Here is a 19,177-nt window from a genome sequence, read left to right as displayed (position 1 = left end):
TTTGGTGTGTGTGTGTGTGTGTGTGTGTATAACATAACTTTTAAAAATGAATACAGGAAGAAAATCAAATATCTGGGGAAGATATTCTCAATGTTATAGGAGATACAATATACTTTCTTCTATTATTAAAGTTATTTCCTAGAGTACTTATATTTCTATGAAATAAAAATATGTCAAATGCATAAGCATTTGCAGTCTAGGAAACAGACTTATTTGTACTGAGAAACTGGAAACATATATCCTTAAAATGACAAATAGACCTCTGATATTCACTTTCACTTTCATGTGATCTCTAGCAGAATTATTGCAATTAATTTTGTCAACAGGATACAAATATTCTTTTATTTGTGTGCAGAAAATAGTTCCAACATAAGTGTGGATATTTAAATGTAAAATAAACAAAAGTCTATGGATGAAATCAGAAATATTAGCAAAATAAAAAATCCAACTTTTCTTGCAAAGACAAGCTGTTTCAAGATTGATAGAAAATTTGACATTACAGTGAAAATGTCTAGATGCTTAAAAAACAACAACTTTAGTTCACTTAGAAGTATGGCTACAGGATTGTCTGCTTGTTTACAAAGCATAGCATAGATTATCAGCCATGCCTAGTGTTGGGTAAAGACACTGGGATACTGGACATAGAATCAGATAATGGGACTTCCAGCTCTGCCCTATTCTAGCTGTGTGATCTGAATCAATGATCGAACCTCTCTGAGCTGTGGTTTCTCACCTAGAACATGGAGGTGATAATGGGTATGTACCACATAGGATGCTGAGAGTTTAAAATGTAATTTATATTGCATCTGTGAAAGCACAAAGCTCAGTGACACATTGCAGATTTATTGATTAGATAAAAATAATCCAAATTGTAAACTTAATTAATCATTCCCTATTTTGGATAGAAGCTGTCTTTAATATTCACTAATTATTTGCATGCGTTGCATTAAATAGGTTCCCCCAATCGTATGCATGTTAGAACAAAGCTTGGGGAAAATCTTGACTATACACTTACATGGAGCAGGTTTAAGTTTATGGTTTAATTGTTAGTGATTAGAAAACAAAATAGAAATAAAATATAATTTCCATTTGGATTACACTTAGTTGGAAACTTAAAACTACAGTGTTAGATTGTAGATAATATTTATTAGTATTTATCCGTATTTTGGGTATTGTTTTCAGGTCTCAGTACCACATTTAATACAGCATATGAAAAGCATGTCAAAATTAATTTTTTTTTGTCTCTAAAATCTTGGTCTATACATCTAAGATTGGGAGTTATCCTTGCAATGGTATTTTCCCCATCTCATTTCACACCTTGCCTTTTTCTTACAAATCACATTCTCTTTTCATCAGTACATCTGCCCAAAACACTGTTCTACTTGACAGCTCTATCCCGCACTCGCCTCCCAGCTCCTAACAAGGCAAACCTCTGGGAATTGCAAAGTGCCATATTTAAAATCTCTCAGTGAGATGTACAGGTTTCCCCTTGTGATCATAAGGGATTCCTCAAATCCGAGTTTTAGAGCTAATCTACCACAACTGATAAGCACAGTATTTTCACATTAGTATATTTATGTTGTGCTAATGTACTTAAACAGTATGTGCATCCATTGAGAATTTTTCTACAAATTTCTTAGTAGCATTCTCTTAACTTTGAAGAGAGATACCTCACTTATCTGATTGGCACCGGCTGTAATTCCATTCTTTCCTAAGCTAAATAGGCTTACCCAGCTTGCAAGGGGGAGGTCATAGATGTCACAGTTGCCCAGTGGAATACTAGTCGGCAATAAAAAGGCACAAATTACTGATAGAGAGAACAACATGGATGCATCTAGAACTGCCTACGCTAAGTTAAAGCCAAACATAAAGGCTACACGTTCCATGAATCTATTTATATGATATTTTGGAAAGACAAAAGTATAGGGACGGAAACCAAGTCAGTGACTGTCAGGGGACAGACAGCAGGAGGGAGCTGACTACAAAGGAGGGTGAGGGGTCTTTATAGATGATGGAAATATCTTGACTGTGATGGTGGTGACGAACTGTATACATTTGTCAAACTATATACCTAAAAAGAGTCACTTCCAGTGTGTAGATATAATTGAAGACACCTGACCTTAAAGATATAAATGGCTAAAGTAAGAGAAGGTACCTGTAGTTTTAGAGAGTTGTATATTGTCTCCTTCCAGAGAAGTTTTGTCAATAACATACTAGGTGTATATTTTTCACCCATTTCTACTTCCAGCCCAAATGTGTGACACTCAGACCACTTTCAATGGATAAAGACTACATTAATATACATAATTTACTTAGTGAATTTAGCAGCTTTAGCATGAAATAATAGTTATCTAACAATTATAAGTATTGTGAAATGTTATTAATTATAAGAACATTATTAAGTGAAACTCTTGCCCTATTAGTATGCCAAATGCTTGCATTTTATTTCATTTTCCAATCATCAGAATTAAGCTAAAGTGCTCAGAGCTGACTGTACCTACATTATTACATGACTATCCTGCCCGATGAGGGGAATTGTACTAGCCTCATTTTAAATAGAGGAAGTCAGGCACAGCGCAACTGCAACAGCAAATGTCACAGATCCTTCGGATTCCAAAGCCAACATATGCGACCATCTTTCATTTATTGTTACCAGTTTAGCAATAGTTCTGATCCTTGAGGACTGGACTGCAAACATCCTTGGAAATAAACTGTAAGGAGGGAAGTCTTCCCTTGGAAAGATTTCCAAAAAGAATTGATACTGAGTACTAAAAACAGAAAATGGGGATTGACACATGAATGGTGTGCCCTTGCCACTCACATTAACTGCAACCCATTCACAGAAGCATAGTTTAATTACAGTAAAAAAATTATTTGTCACCTCATATAAGCTCCAGTACAACTGCAGTGCCAGGCTTTAATGATATTCTTCCTGAGCCAATTGTTTTTAATATATTACAGTTATGTTTGTTATTGAACTGCTGTTTTCATAACTAACGAGTAAATCCACGTTCTTTATTAATTTTTTTTACTTTATTCATTACCTACCATTTTACGTGAAAATAACTCAATGGTTTCTATATAATATATTTTTTGTTTAAATGACATTGTCAAGCCTAGATCTTTTCTTGGATAAAATTTACATGCAGGGGGGCTGACAAAAATCATAAATCCTTACCAATTTGCATGAGCTCTCATATTGGATGTATGGTACTTTAAGTAGATACATGTACTCGATTCACTACCCGCAGCTTCTCATCCACAGTGGAGTGTTTAAATGCAGCTTGCCAGAAACTCTTACCTTTTGTGCATAATTATCTGGGTGTGCCTTTCTTACTTGTACTGAACTGTATGTACTGTGTGCTGTAGAGGTGTGTAGTTAAAATATGTTTATTCTCAGAAATATTTTAAAAATATTTTAAAATGTTTTCCTTTGCAGAATCAGACACAAGTTTGGCAGAAGGAAGTGTCAACTGCTTAGATGAAAGTCTTGGACATAACAGCAACATGGGCAGTGATTCAGGCACCATGGGAAGTGATTCAGGTACTGCCTCACTGTTGTGTAAACCTTAACAAGTGTGAAATAAGACACCATATAGTGGAAAGCATGGGGGCTGTTCATACCCTCCCTAATGTATTTATGCAATTAAAGCAATTCTTTTCTACAGTTGAAGGAGTTCTGGAACTTTGCCATTCACATCCTTTAAAAGTACAACTTACAAAAGTCTTAGCATCAAGCTCTCTAATTTTGATCTAGTACATAGCTTTTTGGTCTGGCATATGCCACATTCCATAGAATCAATGTTATCTAGTTTATTTATGAAATCTGTTTCAATTAATTTCACTGTCTTAAATCCTGTATGCAATTTGGTACATGTATTCCCAAACCCTAATCTTTTTTTTTATTAAAATACATTTTAAATAAAAACTTTAAGGGTTCTTCTTTAAATGAAGAACTAGAAATTACATATGCAGTTAAGTAGTTCCAATTTGTATGGATATCTCTTGCATAGGAGTAGCGTTTGCAAATGTTTTTGTCACTAAATGCGAATTTTGCTAGGTGTTTCCCAAATTGCTCTCCGCGTTAGCTGAATGCACCCCCAGCAATAAATAAGTGTCTCCCCACATGTGAGCAACACTTTCTGTTGTCAGATTTCCTAACTTTTGTCCATCTGATCAGTTTCAAATCTCTTCTTCCTGTTCTTTGAATGTGTGTTTCCATTATTATTACTGAGCTAAAATGTTAACATCTTTTCAAAATGGGTGATGGGCCCTAGATGTCTGTCACACACCTTTCTAAATTTGGCTATATGTTTAAAATAAATCATCATTAAAACTAAGAAATTTTTAAAAATGCTTTGCAATGTGGCCAGCTAAGAAGTAGTAGAGAATTGGCAAATTAAGAAACAAATTACGTTAATCTTTATTTGTTTTGTGGTTGAGTTGTAGTAAACACTTAGAAAATACTGTGTACTTCAGATTGTCCTGCATTCTCAGAAGAATTATAGAAATTTAGGTCCACAATAGGTCTAAAAGGTCAAAATAATTTACATAAGGATGTTCTGCTGCCCTAAAAGATTTCCAAATTGAAGTGTATCACTTCTTTTATTTACGTGTCGTTTCTCTCAATAAGACTTCTGAATCCCTTGTTACAAACAAGTTGGTTTGCGGAAACCCAATTCATCAAATGTCAGTCATAACATTAACTTTAACTAAAAAGGGTTAATTCATTTTCTGTTCAATTCAGTCAGTGTTTACGAAGTTCTTGCCATGTGCTTATTTCTGTGGATTATATCTAGTTTTTTGTATGCCTGTTATACAATTGTTTAATTTAATTATGATTTTAAAATTAAATGCTATTGATTCTAGAATTCAAAATATAATCCAGCTAATATGTATCATTTTATGGGTAGTTTTAAACTTCTGGAACTCATCCTAATTTTTGTTTGTCTGTGTAAGGGCTTTTCAAGAGTAGTCATTCATTCAGTAAATATTTCATGGCCATCCTCTCTGTGCAGGGCATTTTGTCTAGTTCGAGCTGTTAGCAAATGTAACTGTTTACTGCTTTTCAGTGCTCAGTGTGGCATGAAAGACGTGATAAATCTAAATGCAACCTACTTTTAAAAGCAAATACATTTTCAAAGGCAAATACATGTGAAGACAAACACATTTTCAAAGGCTACCCATTGACGTTTTAGATGGGGGTCAGTGCTTAGGACAAAGAATTGCTTTGCATAATGGGTAGTAGAATTCTGAAATTATAAAATTATGAAAATCTTTTCCCTTAAGTACATGAGATAGGATGAACTAGAAATCAATTTTTAAAAAAGGTTTGGATGAATTGCTAATTGTTAAACACACATGGAATCACTGAAAAGCAGTAATTACAACGTTTGGGATTCTATTTTCACCTTTGGGGCTGACATCAAAGGGATGTTCTTCCACTTGTCCTTTGTCCATTTTCAAAGGTTACATAGTGGGCCATAAGGATCATGGACAAGGCCCAATATCATAACATGCTTCTTTGTGAAGTATTATGCCATAGCAAAAGATAATTAGCGATGCTTTTTAAGTTTTAATATACTAATTATACTATGGAAGGCATTTTGTTTTTCTGTTTCTCATTTTCAGAGAGAAACACAAAAAGTAGCAAATTTTTTTTTGGAATACACATTGGCCTGATATGTAGAAAGTGTTTCCTTACTATTTCAAGGTAATACCTATTAATATTTGTCCAGCTGGAATGGCATGTTTTCGTGGTTATACACTATAGGTAAAGGAGTACTTTTTCAATTTCAAACACATGCAGTGACAGACCTTTTCTCTCCAAGAATAACTCAGCTGTCAAAATCAATGTGAGAATGAAATTTGCCACATGGTGTAGTTCCAATAGAATGTTATTATTTAAGCCCTATTTTATTTCATTTTTTGACCATTTATATGAACAGTATAATTTTAAGGTCCTTAATCAGTATTTGTTGCAGAGGAAGGGTGCAAAGTAATTCAAAACCTGTGCATATTTTGAATACCATTTTTATTATTGCATTTAATGGATTTTTCTTTTCAAAGAGAGCCAAAAAGAAACCAACAACAAACAAACAAAACCCAAACATTTTTTTTTTATAAAGGAAATTGGCTCCTGGCTCATTGACACCGGTCCAGTTCTCTCCTTCTGGTGACAGAAAAGATTTCTCTTTTTATTGCTTATGTGGATAAATTCTTCTATCCCTATGTCAGAGGATGTGATAAGGCAAGAATCGGGTTGAATATTTAGCACTCACCCAGCCCTTTTTCTTTGGATACTATTCTCACAGTGAATCCAACTCTAATTTTTTCCATATTCACTCTGTACTTCTCTGTTAAACTTGAGGACACCCATCAAGTTTCTTAGACTTGATTAAAAAAATGTGGAAGATTATTAAACTATCTATCTAATAGCCAGATATTTTTTGTGGCAGCAGTACAGTGCCCAAGACTCTAAATTCCTCGAGGACAAGGACTGTATTCTTGAGATCACATGAGTATAATAGGCACCCAGTAAACAATTACTGCAGAATGAATTAATGGTACATGACTAGTTAAATGTCATACTTTGATTCTAGACTTAAATTTGAACATGCCAGCCCTTTCTGTTGTCTAAGTCTTCTAAAATTTATTAGTACAATATTAATATGCATAAGTGATATTGATGTTTTATGCACTTGATTTAGTTTTAGATTCCTCAGGAAGAGACTCTGGAAATTTCTCTAAGGTTTTCTTTTAAATGTTTGTTACCCAAGATTTTACGAATAAGCACGAAAAACAAAAGGGGGAAATAATGATTTAAAAAAGTACATGCAGCTATTATGAGGAAAGCAGAATTTTATTATTATTTTTTAAATCTATGCAAAAGTATACCTAGAGTGAAATTTAAAAAAGGGGTAATTTGCTAATATCATTTGACAAACTTCCTAGCTCAAAGAGCAATTTAGCAAAAGTAAATTTCTGGATGGTGGTGTTAAACATAATTTAAAATACATCTTCCTTTTCAAATATTGTGGCTCTTTTAGAAAAGTTATGTGATAAATGCTCATAATATAGGTGGAATATTAATATTTTGATAATCTATAAAAGCCATTTAGGAGAAGTAATGATATCCTTAAATAAATTTGAGCCTTTCATAAATATAATAGAAGATGAAATACTATAATTGAGGTAGAGTTCAAAAGTAGCATGGGGAGAAAACTTGTAAATGAATATTTTTAATGTTGGTGATTTTGAAAGATTTTTTCTGAAAATCATATTAGATGAATCAGCAGCTGATCCAATGATATCTTAAATATATTGCATCTGTGTTTACTCATCCATACAGAAGGCAAATTTCCTGCCAGGTTAGTAGATGACTCTTGCTAAGTGGTGTTTGGTGTGAATTTTCCTACCTGTTCAGATGGTACTATCACAACAAGGTAAAATGCAGTTGAGTGGAATCATCCCTTTGCCGAAATGGAACCATCAGCAACCTTTTTGAAGTTAATGGGATTATGTTAGCTTAGTTTTATTGCGATCATCGATAAGAGAAAGAACACTTACTTCATGTGTCACGAAATACTGATAATTGCTGTCATGTCATTTTTTTCTTATGCTTACATAAAGCATAAGTTAGGCTTTTAAATTGATATAATATTTACTTTCCTGCATTCCACCTGATAAGTTATACATTTTTAGATCTGTTTCCCCCCTGCTAATATGGATAAATATGGTCACTTCTAAACAAAACATATTTAAACCGAGATATGCTATAATAATTTTATCCAAATGTTTATAAAATCCATGTGCATTAGTACTTACTTTATCAGTATTTTAAATTTAGAAATGTTAATTAGAAATTTATTAAAGTTTATTGTGCTTTGAGTTTCAGGAGAATAGGAATATGTGGAGACATAAACAATAAAGAAGCAATAAAGATCACAATTCAAAATTAATAGCAAAATTAGTCACAGTACAGTTTAAACTAACCAATTTTTTTTGTCATTCAATGAAAACTTATAAATTAAAGGCTATATGGGATGAATTTTTCCCTTTCTGCATAAATATTGATTCTGTTTAATTTGGTTGGTTCAAATGCCAAAAATTTGATCTTTTTTGGCCATTTTTTATTTTACTTATATATTTTTTAAATATATATTTTATTGATTTCAGAAAGGAAGGGAAAAGGAGAGGGATATAGAAACATCAATGATGATAAAGAATCAGTGATTGGCTGTCTCCTGCATGCCCCACATTGAGCCCGCAACCTGGGCATGTGCCCTGACCGGGAATTGAACTGTGACCTCCTGGTTCATAGGTTGATGCTCAACCACTGAGCCACGCCGGCCAGGCTGCCATTTTTACATATTTGAGATAGATAGATAAGTGGATAGATCAATGTGCAGGCTTTTGGTTGTTTGGTTGTCAAACAAAGTTTTTCAAATGAAGGGAAGTAGCTTCAGCTATAATATCTTTTTGCAATAAAAAGTAAGGGGGATACAGAATAAGGAGGACTGATGTTTCCCACCTACCCAGTCCTCTTGATTTGTAGGTGCTTCCTAAGACCTAAGAGAAACATGTAAGGCATAATGGCCCAACAAAGAGATGGAAAGTGTGAAGCATTAAGAGCCATAACTGCCAGTATTGCACCTTTCTGTACTTTGTCCTTGACTCCCGCATGTTGCTCCCTTCCAGTCCTCGGCCCTGTTAATTCACTCCCTCTGCACCCCAGGACAGAGGGCCTGGACTGCATCCTGCAAATACAAACAGAGCTGATGCGCATTTGGTACAGAAAATAGAAAATGAATTTGTTTGCACCATACATGAAAAGCAATTTAAACACAGAGACCTATGTTCAGTATGAGGGCTTCTTAGCCTTAGTCATTTTGTTGCCCATTCCTTTATTTATTTATTAGAGGCCCTGTGCATGAATTTGTGCACCAGTAGGGTCTCTCAGCCTGGCTTATGGGATCAGGGCAAACGGGCTCTCCGAAATCCCCTGAAGGGTCCCGGATTGCAAGAGGGTGCAGCCCAGGTAGAGGAACTCCACGGGTGCACGATTGGGGCCAGGGAGGGACGTGGGAGGTTGGCCAGCTGGGGAGGGATCACAGAAGGGCTCCAGGGCATGTCCAGCCCATCTTGCCCAGTCCTGATCGGCTGGACCCCAGCAGCAAACTAACCTGCCAGTAGGAGCATCTGCCCCCTGATGGTCAGTGCACATCATAGCAAGCAGTTGAGTGGCCTTAGCATATCATTAGCATATTATGCTTTGATTGGTTGAGTGGGTGAAAGGACGACTGGACACTTAGAATATTAGGCTTTTATTATATAGGATTTCCCTTATTTTTCTTTCTTTTCACCTCTTTCAGATGAAGAGAAAAAGGCAGAAAGAGCATCCCCGGAGCCAGAACTGAATCTCAGGCCGTACCAAATGGAAGTTGCCCAGCCAGCTTTGGAGGGAAAGAATATCATTATATGCCTCCCTACAGGGAGCGGGAAAACCAGAGTGGCCGTTTACATTGCCAAGGATCACTTGGACAAGAAGAAAAAAGCAGCTGAACTGGGAAAAGTTATCGTCCTTGTCAATAAGGTATTTAAGCGGCACATAAAATAACATTGTCTATTTTCATTTTATTATTTTGAAACATTTGTATAGTGACATTTGTAACCATAGACCACACAGATTTAGTTTTATTAGGGAAAATGTCAAGTTATTTTATCTTAAATCTTTGCTTTTCAAGTTATATGTAAAATCTTAGTTTTAGCCATTAAAATGGAAATTTTCTATAAAACCAGATTAAGTCAAATAGCTGTAACTTATGTATAAACAATATATTTACCCACATATTCTTTAAGGTTGACTGGTACTAAGTTAAGTTATTATTGCATGTGAACATAAATGACACCAAAATATTACTGGAATCTAGGATCAAATATTGTCTTCTAGAGTCTCTAACCATTGGCTCTTAGTCAAAGGTGGCAAGTGCTCTTTATCCAGCATATATATATTATTTTAAGAGTAAGAGAAAATTAATATTTGGTTGATTTATATCAAGTTAAATAGGTAAATAGTTTTCAAAGATTTTATATATATATTAAATATATAGATATTATTAAATGCAACACAGGTCTTTAATAATTTATAACTTGAGGAATTTGAAAGCCATCCTTATAAATAGGTATAAGTCTCCATTTTATTTTTTATTTTATTTTTTACTTTAAATTTCTTTATTGATTAAGGTATTACACATGTGTAAGTCTCCATTTTAAACAGTGTAGTTATTGAGCTTTATTCAGATAAACGAGAGTTTATTAATTTATGAACTTATAAATTGTGAATAGTAATATTTACCATTTTTTGATAATGGATATTTTTCCATTATCAGAAAGTCTATTTATTCCACTAGCTATGATAACTAGATTTGCAGTTATTTCTTTATAGAAAATGTAGCAATAGGCTATGCAACTTTACTGTATTTTTTGTATTTCTATTATAACAGTTTTAGATGCAACCTGCTTTTCAGTACTAAAGAAACTTACTCAGAATCCATGATCCGAATGATTTCCATCATGTCATTCCAAATGCATTTTATATGCATATGTGCTAAGCCTAAAGACCTCTCGCTTTATACTAGTGTGCACATAATTAAAACAGTTTGATTTCTTTTGTGGTAATGGTGATACAATAGCATTTCATATATTCCCTTTATTATGGCTATTGTCTTTTGGAATACAATAAATTTAGTATTTGATCTTGGACAAATGACTAATTTCTATGACTTTAGTTTCCTCATCTATAAAAGGAATAAAATAACACTACCCTGTATAGATGTTCAGAAGTTTAAATTTGATGATCTATCTATAGCCCAGGAATAACTCAGTGAATATTAGATCTTTCTCCCTCTCCTTCCTCTTTACCTTCATAATGAATGAAATGAAATTTAGTATTCTTTAGCCAGTGAGCAGTGTCAGGTCCAGAAAAGCAAAACAAAACAAAAACGTTAACTGAATTCAAAACCACTTCAGTTGATGTTCTTAATACCATTTGAGCTTCACCACTTCCTTAAGGTTAAGTCCCATCTACCCTCCCAAAGAGCTCTTCTACTCTACTTATCTGTTATATCACCTCCTCCAAAGCCTGTAGCCTCAAAAGCTAGGAGTTATTTCTGGTTTATCTGCTTCCTTCACTTCCCTTATCAGGCACAGTGTCATAGATGACTGTACTAGAGTTGAAGGAGGCCTTCAAAATCCAGCTTTCATCCATTGCCAAGTGGTTCCCTCACCTCTGCTGAGTAACTTCTAACATCAAGGATGTCTCCCTCCTAACAAGATATCTCCATCTATTATTTGAACAGCTGACACTGTTAGAAAGCCTATCATGTATTCATCAAAATCTGGTTCTCTGGAATCCACTCTCATTGGTTAGAGTTCTTTCCTCTGTAATGATAAAGAGTAAGTTAAGTTGTAATTCTCTTATCGTATTACAGCCCTCCATATAGAGAAGTCAGCAAGCATCATGCAGCATTTACGTGATTTATCTTCTTGTTCCCTGGGATAAATATCCCCAGTTTCTGTCACTGTTCTTTATATAACATGGTTTCCAGACATTTATCTTCTTGTTCCCTGGGATAAATATCCCCAGTTCCTGTCACTGTTCTTTATATAACATGGTTTCCATCATCCTGAGTGCTCATACTTTTCCAGAATTTTATCTCAGACCCTCTTAAAACACAGTATCCAGTGTTAAACAAAATACTATAGATATAGTCTTACAGTGCAGAGTTTAGGAGAGATGAGATGTAACACTTAGCCCGTGACTGGGTCTGCCTTTGTCACCCAGAGACTCATCTGTGCTTGCTATAACCTAAAAAGCCCAAGTTCATTTGAAAAAGCTGTTAGAATAGACCTCTTAAGTTATGTTTGTGCATTTATTTTTTGAGCCTAAATACAATTACTTATGTTTATTTCTTCACTAGAGGCCCAGTGCACGAATTTGTGCACGAGTGGGGTCCCTAGGCTTGGCTGGTGATTGGGGCTGGCCAGGGGGAGGAACTGTTGGAGGTTGGCCAGCCGGGACCATAGGAGGTTGGCCGGCTGCAGGAGGTTGGCTGTGGGAGTGCACTGACCACCAGGGGGCAGCTCCTGCATTGAACATCTGCCCCCTGGTGGTCAGTGCATGTCATAGTGACTGGTTGACCAGTCCTTCCAGTCATCTGGTCATTTGGTCATAAAGGTTGCGTAGGCTTTTATATATAGAGATAGATAGATAGATAGATAGATAGATATCATTATGTTAATTGGTCATTTCAGGATTTGTGTTCTTGTATGCATCTAATGCATCTTCCTTTTTGTAATAATTACTTGTCCTCTCAGTGCTAAATTCTTGTTACAAATCTTTCATCCCACTGGATCTAGGAGATTCATATGAAATCAAATTTGTAGCCATGTTTAAATGTTAAATTATCATCATTAATTATTCATATCCAATTGCACTGTTCTGTAGATATTTAAGGATGTGACTCTAATTCCTGTTTCCCTACTGTTTTTCCTTAAAAATTACTAGAAATTCCTCCATTAGTTCTTTCATCTATGTCATAATATTTTCCTTTATTATCCAATTTCTTTGAATTTTAATGTAATGTAATTTTAATTCTTTTTTATTGAGTCAGGAAATCTGTGGCCCAGTAAGTCAACCTAACCTGCATTCTGTATTTGGCCCAAGAACAAGGTATTACAACCCTTGATCTAGAAAGGAAAAATCCTGTTCCCTAATACCATTTACTTTCATCTTCCTTTCTCCATCCTTTCCAAAGTTATCGCCTTCAAATGCAGGGAGAAATGAAAACACCACCTGTGTTTCCAGACTTTCTATTTCCTATCTAGGGCTTCCACATCATGAGAGATAAATCTCAGGTTCCTTCAGATGCCGTGATGCAGCCCATATGATTCAGCAGAAGTGGGTAGCAGTTGGGTTTGATTAGTCTTGGCAGGCACTCTGTCACATCTCAGGAACAGGCTCCAAAACGACCACACCTCTCCCAATTAGCCATGTCAGACTTGCATCTGGCTTTCTCTTGTCCTTCAACAGGAAGTCATTGCCAACCAGAGTGAGTATCAGGATTTCCAACACCTGCTTCCTCCTGTGACAGCTTCTTTTTGTTCTGTAGATGAGAAGATGCCGATTCTTTGACTCACCCTTTATGGACAGAATCTCAGTTCTCTATGTCATTTCATAGAATAAAGAATCTTAAATTTCTTGGTAGCATGAGGGTATTTAAGGACAAATGAGTCCAGCTGGTGTGACTCCATGATTGAGCATCAGCCTATGAAGCAGCAGGTTACAGTTCAATTCCCGGTCAGGGCACATGCCTGGGTTGTGGGCTCAGTCCTCAGTGTGGGGCATGCAGGAGGCAGCTGATCAATGATTCTCTTTCATCATTGATGTTTCTATCTCCCTCTCCATCTCCCTTTCTCTCTGAAATCAATAAAAATATATTTTAAAAAAATAAAGACAAATGAAATACAGATCATGTCTCCAAGGAATCTACAGTCTAGGAAATGAAAGATATATATTAATAATATAAAAATATGGTATTGTACTTTATATTATCTCCTTAAAACCACCTGGCTATTTTTTGAAGTAAGTATAATTATCCCCTTTTTACCCATCAGAAAACTGAGACTCAGAGGCTTTAATTAGCCCCAGGGATCATCCAGCCAATTATCAGCAGATCTGAGACTTGAACCTTTTTCTTCTGAAGTCAACTGGTCTCTTTCCACCATACTCACTGCTAGAATAAAAGGAAAGTTGTTTTTTTGTTTTTCTGAGTACCAGTAATATGTCAGCTGTTATTTCATTTAATTTTTCACAACGACCTCACCACTGGTTAATATTATCCCCACTTTATTAGTGCGGAAATTGAGATGATTAAGTAACTTGTCCAAGATCACATAATAAGCAAGTAGCTGCGGTAGTTGTTTTCAGAGCTGACTTTCTTTCCTATGGATTGCACTTTCTTTTCATTAAATTTAATCCCCAGTCTCTTCTTCAGGATACTTCCTTCTTAGATTATCACCTCTGTCTTGCATTAATGGAATGAAAAAAATACAGTTGACCCTTGAAGAATATGAGGTTGAACTGCATGAGTCCACTTATACACAGATTTTTTTCAATAAATACTGTAAATCTATTTCTCTTTCTTATGATTTTCTTATTAACATTATCTTTAGCTTACTTTATCGTAAGAATACAGCCACTCCTCAGACAGAGGTGCGGGTGCAGGGTTGACTCTGGAGGCTGTAGTCTTAAAGAGTGAGACCATCTTCCAGCTGCTGACCTGCAAAGATGAGCTCTGTTGGCCAGGGCAGGAATGCCTTCTTTATCCTGGCGCTGGCCCTCACATGGCATCACTGGGTTCCATGTTGATGGTCTTGCAGCTCAAGGTCTTCAGAGGATTGCCTTTTGACCTGTTAGTGAAGGAGAAGATACTGTAAATCACCAACCAGGTCAAGTCACCTCAAAGCCAACACACTCTCACTAGACAATGCCAGTTGTCTCTGAAAGAGTTGCACCTTTTGTGCCAAATCTCTTTGTTGTTTTGTTCTTTCTCAGCCACCAAAGCTATTCCAGCAGTTCATTCTTCGCTTCACATCCACTCTCCTAGGCGATGTTAGTGAAGGAGAAGATACTGTAAATCACCAACCAGGTCAAGTCACCTCAAAGCCAACACACTCTCACTAGACAATGCCAGTTGTCTCTGAAAGAGTTGCACCTTTTGTGCCAAATCTCTTTGTTGTTTTGTTCTTTCTCAGCCACCAAAGCTATTCCAGCAGTTCATTCTTCATTTCACATCCACTCTCCTAGGCGACGCCTTACCTTCTCACTTTCCCTCCCTGCTCCAGTTCTTCAGGCGTGTTGCCTCTGCCTGATCCCCAAACAACTGTAATAAATCAACCCTAAATGTAACACAGCTCACAAAGGTTCTGTAAACTGTTACATACATTTAAAATACTCTGCTTGGTGTTCACAGCCCTTTTTAGCCTGGTCCTTCTCCATCAATTCAAAATTTATTTCTTATCCAGCCTCAGTTTTAATTTATATCTTCACTGACCCATGGCTTACAAGATTAAAATTCTGTCTAAGCCCTTCTTTGAGCAGTCGATTACTTCTTTCTCATTGCTGTCACTTTGAATGTGTTTCCATCGGAGAATTATTACATGGTGTTGTATTAATTTGTTTCATTTTCAGTCTTGGTCTGTGCACTCAGGTAGCCTGAGTTCCTGAAAGTTGTGAACTCAGACACAATATCGTTGTGTCCCAGACACAATACCTACACCCAACAGGCATTCAATAATTGCTTATTAACAGATGAATGAATGGAATGATGAATAGGTTGTTATGTCTAATTAACTGATAATGTAAACACCTTTGTTAATGCTTAACACATAGTAGGCCTTTGATCAATACTCCTTTTGCTTTGACAAATCTCTCTCTCTCTTTTACTTTTGGCATTTTTAAAGGTACCACTAGTTGAACAGCTCTTCCGTAAAGAGTTTCAAAAATTTTTGAAGAAATGGTATTGCATTACGAGAGTAAGTGGTGATACCCAAATGAAAATATCATTTCCAAAATTTGTCAAGTCCTATGACATTATTATCAGTACAGCTCAAATCCTTGAAAACTCCCTTTTAAACTCAGAAAAAGGAGAAGATGATGGTGTCCAGTTGTCAGGTTGGTTGAAGTATTTATTTTTGAACAAATTAATTAATAGTAATTAGTATTAACATTAATGGTAGTAATAGAGGCTGTGTAAATGTTGATTTAAAAAGATTAACTTTGGTTTATATTATCTTTTATTCATTAAGTTTTCATTAAAACCCTTTTACTTCTTTGTGGAAACAAAAAAATTGAAAAGTTTTTAATTAGATCACTGTTTTGCATAAGAATATCATTATTACATCAAATAACCACTATACTTTCCATTTACTTCTTAATTCTATGTACTGACAAGTTCTTTTTAAATGCTAGTGTATCCTGTTAGATTTGCCTTCTGCTCCATAGAACAGATATATAATCTTTTCTTTTTTTGTGAGGAATTAGAAGAGAAGGTGAGAGAGGAAGGGAAATACGTACAAATAATCACAATAATTAAATGCAATGTTAAAACATGCCAAAAATTTCCCTCTTTGAATAGAGTAGTTTTAATTTGACATAATAAATGCAAAATTCACCCACTTAAAATTAAACATTATGCCCTAACCGGTTTGGCTCAGTGGATAGAGCGTTGGCCTTCGGACTGAAAGGTCCAGGGTTCGATTTCCGTAAAGGGCATATACCTTCCTAACCGGTTTGGCTCCAGTAGGGAGTGTGCAGGAGGCAGCTGGTTGATGTTTCTCTCTCATCGATGTTCCTAACTCTCTGTCCCTCTCCCTTCCTCTCTGTAAAAAATCAATAAAATATATTTTAAAAAATTAAACATTATATTAAAGAACAAAAGCATAATCTTGAGAATTTTGGACAATAAACTTAGTGGGGTTTTTTTGTTTGTTTGTTTTTCTTTACTGTACCTTGTTGGTATGGACAAATGAACCATTTGAATTTTCTTTTAAGACTTTTCCCTCATCATCATTGATGAATGCCACCACACCAACAAAGAAGCAGTCTATAATAACATCATGAGGCGTTATTTGAAACAGAAGCTGAAAAACAATAAGCTCAGGAAAGAGAACAAACCAGTGATGCCTCTACCTCAGATCCTGGGACTAACAGCCTCACCAGGTGTCGGCGGGGCCACCAAGCAAGCCAAAGCTGAAGAACACATCTTAAAAGTAAGTTACTGACTTTATGTATAAACAAGAGAACCAACGTTTAAAGAAATACCAGTACTTCTTGGGCTTTATTATTTTAATGTGTGTGTTTTTTAATTGACTTCAGAGAGAGGAAGGGCAAAGGGAGAGAGCGAGAAACATCAATGATGAGAGAGAATCATAGATCGACTGCCTCCTGCAAGCCCCATACTGGAGATCCAGCCCCCAATAGCATGAAATAATAGTTATCTAACAATTATAAGTATTATGAAATGTTATTAATTATAAGAACATTATTAAATGAAACTCTTGCCCTAGTAGTATGCCAAATGCTTGAATTTTATTTCATTTTCCACAAGTGGGTTAAAGGAGATATTCCAGGATCATCAGTTAAATAAAATCTATTTTCTTTAGTTAAAGTAAGTATATTCAGTTTTCTACAAAGCAGTAATATACCTTAATAAACAATTATGACAGAACAAATCACAAAGATTATGGAAAGCTGATATAATTAATGAAATGTGGGGGCAAATTGAACACCTTCTTTTAAATATCTCCTCCTAGTGTAAAAGTTAATGATGTATTTGATATTGGAATATAAATAAAGCTATAAATGTTTCTTATTTTTATACTCAGTGAATTTCAAATTATGTCTTTGCTGCTAACTTCTTTGTTCTGTGTAATTCTCAGATTCTGGGTAATCCAAATTAAATGGGAAACTGGGGACATGCAGATCTGTAATTAAAAACGTATTACTCATCAGCTGCCCCCAAATGGTAACAACACGTAAAGTACTCTTGTTGATTGCAAGTGTTAAATGAATTCAAAATAACCCAAGAAGTGTGTTGGCATCAAGGTCAATTGCATTTGTATTTTTAAGTCCCTATTTTAAGTTGAATACAGCAAAAATCATGTAGAGTAGGCAGAGGTACAATTATTGGCTCCAAGATCTATTTTATTGCTGAGATTAAGGACAAATTCTAATCTAGATCCGGGCACCATGGGCTTCAGCTGCTCCTAGCTTCCTCCTGTAGAAGAGGGTGGTAATATGATCCAGGGAGGTCAAAATGACCTTTAAAATGCCTCATGCAATATGGTTTTCTCATTAGCATTCTCTGCTAATCTCTGCAAGTTGCTACACTCCTTCCGTGTCAGTTTTTCCAGCTAGAAAATAGAATGTAAAGAATGAAAATGAACACGCTTTTCTGGTATTATCCACCAACTTGATTTAGAAGCTCCTTTTTACTTTATCAGGACAAATGTTGATTATTGGTTAATCAGATCCACAGTAAAGCAATACTAAAATGCTACACACACACACACACACACACACACCCTACATTGAATCAATTCTGAGAGAGAAAACTAATTATTTAAATATTGAAAAATGTTTCTTTTCCAGATATGTGCCAATCTTGATGCATTTACTATCAAAACAGTGAAAGAAAACATCTGTCAACTTAAAGACCAAATAAAAGAGCCATGCAAAAAGTTTGTCATTGCAGATGACACCAGAGAAGTATGTGTTTAAAATGTCATTTTAATTGATTGCTGATATCATACTCAATTGAAAGATGCAAAGATTGTATATTTGCCACCGGAATAATATTGTTTTAAATTTTTAGCAAAGAAGTTAGTTTTGTATTTGTTTATTGAGGTTAGGCCATAAAGCAGTGCTCTAATTTTCTTTTCCATCCTTCTTTTAGTTTTCCAGTTCACAGAGAGTAGCTCAGTAACTGATGGACTAATATGAGCCATGGGGGGCCGGGGGTAGGTGAGGGTAGGGAAGGTGACATAGCTAAACTAGAGGGATTATACCATAGTTTGTTCTATCTTTTTTCTTTTCTTTTCTTTCTTTTTTTTTTTTTCTTTTTTTTTTACTTTCTTCGTGAATTCCAGGATCCGTTTTCTGACATTCCACAGAGCCATTTTGTTGCTACCAGATTACTGTTGGCAATGATCATGGAAATCCTATCTAATTTGCATATTTACTTTCTTAGGAAAACACTGACGTGGCAAAGAAGTGAAATACTTACTTTGATTGTGCTTTTTAGATGACTGTGACCAGTGCATATGTCAATACTTTTGTAAAATTTACAAAGCATGATAAGTTTTACCTATATGTACTTGATAATAAGAAACAGTCATTGAAAATATGCCTCATAAGGATATTAGGATTGATATGAAATATGCATAATAAATAATATTGTGTTTGAAATGTAGTAGGCACTAAACTAATTAGTGACCATTGTCCATTGGTCAGTTTCATGATTTGTTGTGTGTGTGTGTGTGTGTGTGTGTGTGTGTGTGTTTTAATTCTGGAAGAGTACTTATCTATTCCAGCTGAACTAGCACATTTGATATA

At 35.3% G+C, this 19,177-nt stretch overlaps 1 protein-coding gene across 1 annotated transcript in view; it reads left to right on the top strand.

The window, feature by feature from the left end:
* Positions 1 to 19,177, top strand: part of IFIH1 (interferon induced with helicase C domain 1) — a 60,643-nt gene that overhangs the window by 27,611 nt on the left and 13,855 nt on the right. Inside the window, exons 4-8 of the mRNA XM_014534162.1 lie at positions 3,440 to 3,544; positions 9,375 to 9,595; positions 15,526 to 15,736; positions 16,616 to 16,833; positions 18,215 to 18,331. Coding sequence (XP_014389648.1) covers positions 3,440 to 3,544; positions 9,375 to 9,595; positions 15,526 to 15,736; positions 16,616 to 16,833; positions 18,215 to 18,331 — 872 coding nt within the window. The remainder of the gene's footprint in view (positions 1 to 3,439; positions 3,545 to 9,374; positions 9,596 to 15,525; positions 15,737 to 16,615; positions 16,834 to 18,214; positions 18,332 to 19,177) is intronic.

Source organism: Myotis brandtii, unplaced genomic scaffold, assembly GCF_000412655.1.
Source record: "Myotis brandtii unplaced genomic scaffold, ASM41265v1 scaffold125, whole genome shotgun sequence".
NCBI lineage: Eukaryota > Metazoa > Chordata > Mammalia > Chiroptera > Vespertilionidae > Myotis > Myotis brandtii.
Note: the sequence above shows the minus strand (reverse complement) of the source record. Positions and strands in the feature narration are given on the sequence as shown.